Below are 9,182 nucleotides of genomic sequence, written 5' to 3'. Positions count from 1 at the left end.
AGATCATTTCTGTAGTGTCTGGTTTCAGGTGAATTCTGATTGGCTCTGTGATTCTGACATTTTTGTGGCTCCAGTTGACTAAAGAGGAAGCCATCCATGGTTTTCTAGGTCTCTGAGTGTTTTACCTCTTTTAAAAATATTAATCAATCATGTTTATTTAAAGTATTAACATCAGAAATTTTTAATGGGAATTATTTTAAAAAATCATTAAACAACCAAATCGATTTTCCTATTCTAGCCATATAAGCCAGCTGGACTTTGTAAGGAAAATGATCTAAAGCATCAGTGTCAAGGACTACAGAAAACTGCCACCCACAGGTAAACTGCCACAGTAAAGTGACTACAGCATGGTTCTGTCATTCATACCAGACAACCCAGAATAAATACCTTATAAAAAGAATTAAAATCTATCCAAACCACTTAAAATACTTAAATGCAGAAACCTTAATTTTCCTTCAGTTGGGCCAGAAACCACCACAGTCGCTATGGTCAGTGTTCCAGGGAGAACGAGTGGAATGTTTAAGCTTAGGCCAACCAACATAGCCCTCGACTTTTCAAAGAAATCGTTTACTCAGGTATACTGTAAACAAGGACTGTGGCAACACAGGAAACAAAGGCAGTTGGCAAGTGAAACTTCTAGAAGCTCATGAAAACAATACCATCCAAACTGCAGATGGAAAAGGAGAGACAGGTAGTGCCAGGTTCTCTGCAGTCGTTCGGTCCTGCAGGGTGTCAAACAATCGCTGCTTCCCACACCAGGATGTTAGCCCACAGGAGGGGCTGGCGGGACCTGTCCACTGTGAGGACTGGAGGGCTTTCCAGGAAGGCTGAAGCCTCTCAGGTTAGGAGGCCTCAGTAGAAAGAGGAGCACAGCGATCACCATCCAGGCCATCAAGATCACAGTGATGCTGATGCCACTGTCACCGGAGGGCCCTGGCAATTCCCGAAGGCATTCTGTGTTGGTACAATAGGCCCGGGACTGCCGGAGCAGATTGATGAGTCTTCTCATAGTGCGTTCATGAGAGCAAATACATTCACAGGGATCAAATCCTCCTTCAGTCATGGTTGGTTACCAGCTTGACTTTACTCAACTCTTTAAAGCCACCCAAACAAGTGGTGGGTGGGGAGGGAGGTGGTCTGGAGTGTTCTGGACGCCCCTGTGGCTGCCGCTGCTGCTGGCCGCCACCCTCCTCCCCTCCGGATTAGATAGGCCATGTCACTCTTAGCCGCTAGACCCGTATCTGTGTTTTGCCTTTTGTATGGGTGGGTGGATCACGAGGTTGTCAAGTGTGGGCAGAATCTGGGAGACAGCTTTGCCTATCGAGGTTGGTGTTAGTCTTTGTATGGTTACCAGGAACCAATTCCAGATCCTCTGGAAGAACAGTAAGTGATTTCAACTGCTGTGATATCTTCCCTGCCCCTTCCTCTATACTTTGATCTTTCTTTCTTTTTTTTTTTCTTTTCCGGAGCTGGGGACCCGAATCCAGGGCCTTGCGGTTTCTAGGCAAGCGTCTACAACTAAGCTAAATCCCCAACCCCATACTTTGATCTTTCTGTAGTCTCTCTGACTCCATCTGCCATAATGAAGACTTCATCTCATAAAACACTGTGGACAATAGCTACTGTGAAAAATACCATAAGTTGACAGAGCCTCCATTTTCACATAAATATATAAACACATAAATACCTAAAGAAACACAGAGACACACATAAACACACGCACAGAACACACAAAGACACACAGAGACACACACAGCCCAAGTCATCATATTCTTTAGTAATTCTGTCCAGAGCCAAGTGGTTATAGGGATAGAAGAAAGTACAATTCCCAGCAATTGCAACTGAATATCATGTAATGCATATTTATGAAATGCATACTTCACAGTATTTTAGGATTCGAGTACATTATACTATCTATCCTTTATTTTCAAAAGTATCGAAAGTTATGAAGAGAATTCAGGACTAGTTCAGACTTGTGTCCATCAGAATCAGAACAGTTTGCTGTTTGAAACTTTCTTTTATTACAACTGTTTCCTAATGTCACATAGGAAAACCGGCTTCAGCCAGAAATGCCTTTAGCTACCACATGCATCTGAATCTCACCCTGGGAAAACCATGAGAATCCATGAGAGAATGTGTGTGGCTCTTTGATGTCCAGCTTTCCTGTAGGTCTCTTCTGGCTTGCACGGATACCACTCCTTGATTCCACCCTCTAAATGGCCGTGCAACCTTCTTGCCTTGCTCTGCTGCTGGTCACTGACAACTTGAGGAAGGTAAAAATTGCCTAGTGTGTTAGTGAAGCAGGCCTTTGAATGTCGCTCTGAGGGGTTTTGGGGAGAGAATCGACTTAAAGCTCACTCTGAATGGTGGTAACACCATAACTCTCAGGCCAGGTGCCTTCACTGAATGGCACAGAGAGGAAGCTAAGAGGTAGAATTTCCCTATTTCTGCTCCCTGCTCCACCCACATGGTAAGAGTCTCATTCACATCCTGCCAGCCAGTCCACTTCTACCAACTGCACCTCTCACGGCTACACTCACCCCTTCTAGGATGGAGTCTGTGCTTCCCGACTCTGAGCCAATGGAACCCTCCTTTCTTAAAATGCTTCTGTGACAGAATGGGAAACACGACCAGTGCAGTCACTGCTTCCTTCTGCCTTTTCCACACTCCTCCCGCCTGGTTCCCTCACAGCCTTCGCAGTCCAATGTGTCTATAAGAAAACAGGCTAAAAATGTCACCTTAATTCTCCTTTGACTTGTCTCTGGGAAGAGCCTTTTGCTACATCAGCCCAGATAGAAGAGTGAAAGAGGAAAAAGAGAAGAGAAGACAGTAGATGGCCTAGGCAAGGGATAACTGAAGTTCTCCTTGTAACACAAGCTACTTCCCAAGATATTACCATTAATCCAGTTTCTGTGTCAATATGACCCCCAAAACCTAACCACCTATCATTAGAGCACATTTGCTGACAAAATTTTGTTGCAGTTAAATTTCTATTATATGTCTTTCAAAACACATCTAAAAGTGGAGTGGGCTTTTCCAGCTAGATTCATGACCTCCTCTCTCCCACACAGCACCCATACTCAAATCACCTGTGACATCTTGTTTCCTAAACACAGGTATGGCTGTCACTTTTACTTTTCTCCATGGGATAGTTTAGGTAGAGTGACCTGACCACACCTGCCAATCAATGATTGGCCTTCTAGCTTTAATGACTTCGAAAAATTTATGTTTGTTGATAATGGAAATCCTCCCACAGTATAAAGTCATTTGCTCCTGCTCTCAAACAGAGGAAAAGAAAGAGAGAGAAGGTCTGCCTGCTAGGCATAGTCAAGGTAGGTCAAGGCCTGTTGGCAGATTTTTCAGCCTGCTGAGGTATGGAACCTTAAGAGAAGGTGTACTTGAGGCTTAAATTTCTATTGACCTTGGTGGTTAAAAACAGAGTAGTTTGGGGGATGGGAACGAATGCATTGTTTATTTTAACAATTTGTTTCTGTCAGCTTGTGGTTATGCTTCCCAGAGTGCTATAGTAAAATAGGGCTTTGAGAAATGTGCTTGTTGTTTCCTTGTACCCACCAGCAGCCCTTTCATAGCTGTCTCTTTCCTCTTCTTTTGGCCTTTCCTCATCTGCCCCTCAGAGAACCTTTCCACTTCCTACCAGTCAGTCCACCAAAGTAGGGCCATGCCGTTTCAGGAAACTGGAATTTCTGAAAAGCCCATTGAATATGGAAAGCAATATCCCCCAGGATATGTCCTGCAGCTCAGAGTAAGATGTTGCAAAAAGAGGATAACTGACTGATCTCCCACTTTGTGCTTTCAAAAAGAACAAATACTTCAAAACCATAGTTTCTTCCGCCTCTCCATTACAGAATCTGATTTCAGCCCTGCACACTGTGCTCTCCTGGATCCATGGATGCTAAGCTGCAGGTTCTGGAGATGCCAACCCCTCAGATGAATTCAATGTCTGCTCAACTCAGTCCATTCATTCACAATTCCTGGAGTATTTGCGTCCACCGACCCAGACGCCCATCGCCGATCGAGAGTATTCCACGCAGCGGATCGAGTTCCAGCAAGCAGAAGGATCTTCAGTCACAGAGCACATTGCGGAACTTTCCTGACATGCTGGACAGAACTAAGAGGTTAGTGAGAAACAAGTTTGTGAAAAGGATCCTATGTCGCCATCTTCTGGGCAAATACAGAATTACATCCTATTACCTTACTTTGGAGTCTGAGGCTTCCTTCTAGCCTCCCATGTGCCTCTGTTCAAGAATAGATGCAGATATTCACAGCCAACCATTGGACTAAGCCTGGGGACCACAATGAAAGAGTTAGGGAAAAGCCTGAAGGAGATGAAGGGGATTGGAACCCAATATGAAGAACAACAATATCAATTAACTGGAGCCTTCAGAGTTCCTCGGGACTAAACTACCAACTAAAGAGGATATATGGTCCCGGCTATGGCTCCTGATACATATAGTGTAGAGCATGTGTAGCAACAACTGGCTCATCTGACATCTCTGGGAAGGGAGACAACTGGCCCTGTAGAAACTTGATGTCCCAGAGAAGGGGGATGCTAGAGGGGTGAAGTGGAAGTGGGTGGGTAGATGGAGGAGTGCCCTCTTAGAAACAAAGAGGATTGGGAGGGTATGGGGGTTCAAAATGGAGAGACCAATGATGGGGATGACATTTGAAATGTAAACAAATAAAATGACTAGTGTATAATAGATGGTAACAGACGTCTCCATAAGGACTAGATATTCATTATCTGTAACAGGTTCATTGAAAGTCAAAATCCATAACTGTTGTGGCTTACTTATTATTGAAATTTCACATAGATGAACACAATCAACATTTTAACTTCTCTCCTTGCACCCATAATAAATCATTAGTTACCTTTATAAAACAATTTAAAAAGCAATTAGGGTTTCTACTCTCTTAGGCTTTGATACAGCGCTCATTTTACTGTCCCTCTCTATGTTCCCTCCATTGCTGCCCTCTCCCTGTCTCTTCACATTTCACATTCCTATCCCTGACAGTGTCCCTCAGTGAATCCATGAGTGAACTTGTACTTCCCTAAATGAGGACAGTCTGGCCCACGTCCCTAGACCCTCACACTAAACTGATCATACAGTCACACAGATTGAAGAATCAACAGCTAACACCCACACCCACATTTCAGTGAATATGTATCCCATTTGTCTCTTTCAGTCTGGATTGCCTCATCCAGAATGACTTTTACTAGATCCATTCATTGTCCTGCATAGTGCATGCTTCCTTTTTGCCTTTTGTAATTGTTAAGCAGCAATGCAGTCTGTAAATGCACCACGTTTTCTTTATGCATTCATCCGTTAAGGGACAACTTAAATATTTCCAAATTCTAAGCATTATAAATGAGCTTCACTGAACATGGTTGAGCAAGGGTCTGTATTCTAGGATGAATCAACATCTGGACATGAGACCTGGAGTTGTATCTTAAGGTACAACAATTTTCACCTTCCTGAAGAACCATCATACTGATCTCCGAAGTTGCTGTAGAAGTTTGCCTTTCCACCAGGAGAGTATGAATGTTCCCCTTGCTCCATAACCCAGTCAGCTTGAGTTGTCACATGTGTTATTAACTTTAGTCATACTGACAAGTGTGAAAAGTGATCTCAGAGTAATTTTTATTTGCATTTGCGTGATGTGGAAGGATGATGAATATTTCTTATGAATTTCTGTCATTTGAGTTTCTTTTATTATGAATGTTATGCTTAGATATGTAGCACTTTTTAATTATTTTTCTTCATATACAGTGTTTTAGTTTTTCCAATATATATTTATATTAGCCTGTTGGGCCCTACCTTGGAGTGTTTCCCTTCCCCCTCGCTGTGCCTTTCAGCCTACTATGGCCAGAAGTTGTTTACACCCTTGGCAGCTTCTCTCGGTCCCTGATTTGGGGCCAGGACCTTCCATGGCACCCATTCCTCTTGCTGAGCCTTTCAGCTTATTGATGTTAAGAAGTTGTTTACGCCCCTGTGTTGGGGCCGGGACTTGCCACGATGCAGATTTTTCCTGTTTTCCTATTTTCCTGGTTGGGGTTTTCACCTGCTTTATTGTTTTTCCACGGCTTTTGCCTCTGGTATATAAGGAGATCTCAGTAAAGCGTGGACAGCCTTCTTTTAACACGAATGACCCGAGTGTGTGTTTCTTCTTAACTCTTATAGGCCTATGCCCGGTTCTGAGTGTCCTGATGACACAGGCATCATCAAATGGAGGTCCCACCAAGATTGGAAAAGAGAGGACAACCTGACAAGATGGTCCCAGGAAGCCGGCCAGTGAAGGAGGGACGTATTGGGGAAAATGGGCCAGGAAAAGTCCCAGTAAGCAGGATACAGAAGCACCGTGGGCATTGAAAGCACTTGCAAAGAAAAATAAAGATTTGGGGTACTGGTGAGTAAACCTTGTAAAAAGGGACAAGGTAATAATGGTCAAATGTTTTTGTGTACGTGTTCTTTTAGAGTTATGCTAAAATCTAGAGAAGCAAAGTTAATTCTCATAGATGCTTTTAGTCTTTGGACCCTGATTAGAGACAGTTTACACCCTAGACAAGAGAGAAAATGGTTTGAGAAAAACATTCCTCCCAGACTCTCCAGATCCTTTGGCAAAAGAAGGAAAGTGAGATTAAGCTTTTTAAGAGCTCTCCTAGGGACATCCTGCCTCCTTGCTGGCTCCTATTGGAGAAGTGCTTATTTCTGGTTCTATGTCCTTTAGGTAGGTTATCTGAGTCCTTTTGGTGGGACACCATCTAGCTCCTTCCCTCTATGTCTATTGTCTGTCCTTGTTGCACCAAACTGTCCATGGATGTCAATGTATGTCTGGGTTGTGCTTCTTGTTGCTTGAATGTTTTGTGTTTTATGTTTAAAAGAAAAAATGGTGAAAACTTTAAATGCTGGTTGATTCCCCTTGATTTAGTTTTAAGTCCTTTCAAGAAAGGAACAAATAAATAAAACAGTTTCAATTGACCTTTGGAGCCCAGCATCCTAGATAACTGGTTATCTCTGGTGTTAACTGTCATGTGTGTCTCTGACTGAATCCTGCCTCAATGGAGGAATGTAGCTAGGAGCCTAGGTCTGTCCACTGGGGAAGCTCCCCAGGGGGCTGGCTCAATGTCTACACTAGCTGGCCTTAAAGGTGCCAGCAGCTTCAAAGCTTCTATGGTAATGGAGCTGTTAGCTGTTTCTCTTAGAGAAATCTTTGACTGTGATATTTGGAATCAACAGGTAACAAGGTGCTTCTTTTAAAATGACAGCTAAAGAAGTAAAAATGGTGTTTGATCTAAGTACTAAAGATATGTGTAGTCACTTCATTTTTTTCTGTTTGGTTTTAAATGTATAATAAGCTTTACATGTCTTGGCTATAGGTGACTGGCTTTTAAGTTATTGGGTATGGTTGAAAATTTGTAATATTTGTAATAGAATGTTGGCTTAAAAAAGGAGTCATTCGAGAAAACACGTGGCATGTGCCAACCCAGGGAAACAGGTCTAGATTGGGATAATATTTTAATATAACTCTTATCATGGAAACCGGACTTGTAAAAGAATTTAGGGCAATGTCTCTTTGGTGAGGTATTAGAGCCTGCAATATCGATCCTTCATATGCAAGGCTTGGCCGTCATACTTTATAGCATGAGGAATGGACTTGGTGTTTTGGAGAGACTGGATTTTGGAGGATAGTTTGGTGGAGGGTGAGTTTTGCTTTCCAAAGATATGGCTGTGCTCTGATGTTACAAGGGAAACTTAAAGATTGTGGCTAATGATTGCCAGTGTTACATTGACTACAGTTTACAGTCTGATCCCAGACAGACTCGGGATTCTAACTCACACATATCTGTGCTTAAGAAAAAATCAAACAGGTGGAGATTGTCACAAGGGTTGATGAGGCTATGGAACTTATAAGAGCATGACAGCCTGCTTCCTCCAACTGCTATTTCAAGAAATACATATAGAATTATTATAGATTTAAAAGATTGGTCTTTTTTTTCTTTCCTTTTCTTTTCTTTTTTTTTTTTGTTTTTTTGTTTTTTTTTTTTTTTTGGTGCTGGGGACCGACCCGGGGCCTTGCTCTACCACTGAGCTAAATTCCCAACCCCTAAGAGATTGTTTTTATACTGTTTCTTGCACTCTTGGGTTGTTGTAAAATATTTCATTTCTTGTGTTTCCTTGGGTTTTGTTTGACTTGACCATACATTTGTATGCCTTTTTGAAAGAAAAATGTACTAATTTTTATTTATTTTGGTGAATTGTTCTTTGGATGACTTTTGTCTGTGGTTCCTCTGAATGCAGTTCCAACGGTGGCCAGAGAGACACCAGATACTGAGTTATAAATGATGGTTAAGCACCCTGTAGGTCCTCAGAGTGAAGCCAGCAGGTTGCCCAGGTCGAACTCCAATTCTAGCTCCCAGTGCACCATGATGTGCTACAGCTTCTCTGCTTCCTCCTGCTCTTCCTTGGCCAGCAGCACCTCTGCATTCTGCCCCTCCATGGCTCTCGCTTGGGTCTCAGTTCCTCCCTCACTTTTGGGGATTTTAACTTTAAGAATGGACAGAAAGTTTACAATTTGATGTTTGCTCTATACCTGAGAAGCTTTTTTGCCAGGAAAAGGGAGTTTCCATTGCACAAAATGGGATGGTAAGACAGAGATTTCAGGAAAAAACATGGGTGAATATATTGAAACCATGACCCCTCTCAAGGCACACTCCATGAAACAACATACTCCAACTTGCATACATTTAAAGGTGAAGGAAAAAAATATTGGCCTCTGGGGAACAGTAACAACTGTAGAAATTGGACTATATGTCACATGCATGGACCCTGGGTTTATACATTTCAGGAAGAAGAATATCCCTCATCCACGGTCTTTAGACCTTTGGCTGTTAACAAAGATGTTCTATCCATTTCAAGGTCTGATACAACTCTCCCTCTCCTCAGCAACTGAGTTGTAATGAAGGAGTGAGAACTCTGAAGCTCTGGAAGGAGAGTGAGCGAATGGGTGTTCCTGGCTCAAAAGTGAGTCTCTGGAAAAGCCACTGCAGAAACTGGTCAGTCTGGGTGGAGGTAGTTAGCAAGTAAGCTATGGCATTTCCCAGTGACATCACCGGTAGTGTCTTCCCTGGAAATTCTCTTGTATCCAGGAGACACTAGAATGTT

At 42.7% G+C, this 9,182-nt stretch overlaps 1 protein-coding gene across 1 annotated transcript; it reads right to left on the bottom strand.

The window, feature by feature from the left end:
• Positions 1-763: 763 nt before the first annotated feature.
• Positions 764-1,063, bottom strand: LOC134482240 (small integral membrane protein 14-like). Its single transcript, XM_063274934.1, has one exon. The coding sequence runs from the start codon at positions 1,061-1,063 to the stop codon at positions 764-766; it is 300 nt and encodes a 99-aa protein (XP_063131004.1).
• Between the last annotated feature and the right edge of the window lie 8,119 nt (positions 1,064-9,182).

This window comes from Rattus norvegicus, chromosome 15, assembly GCF_036323735.1.
Source record: "Rattus norvegicus strain BN/NHsdMcwi chromosome 15, GRCr8, whole genome shotgun sequence".
NCBI lineage: Eukaryota > Metazoa > Chordata > Mammalia > Rodentia > Muridae > Rattus > Rattus norvegicus.
The sequence above is the reverse complement of the archived record's forward strand: the minus strand, read 5'-3'. Positions and strand labels throughout refer to the sequence as shown.

Excerpts from the sequence above, each read along its gene's own strand:
- LOC134482240 (XM_063274934.1), bottom strand. The coding sequence starts at position 1,063 with ATGACTGAAGGAGGATTTGATCCCTGTGAATGTATTTGCTCTCATGAA.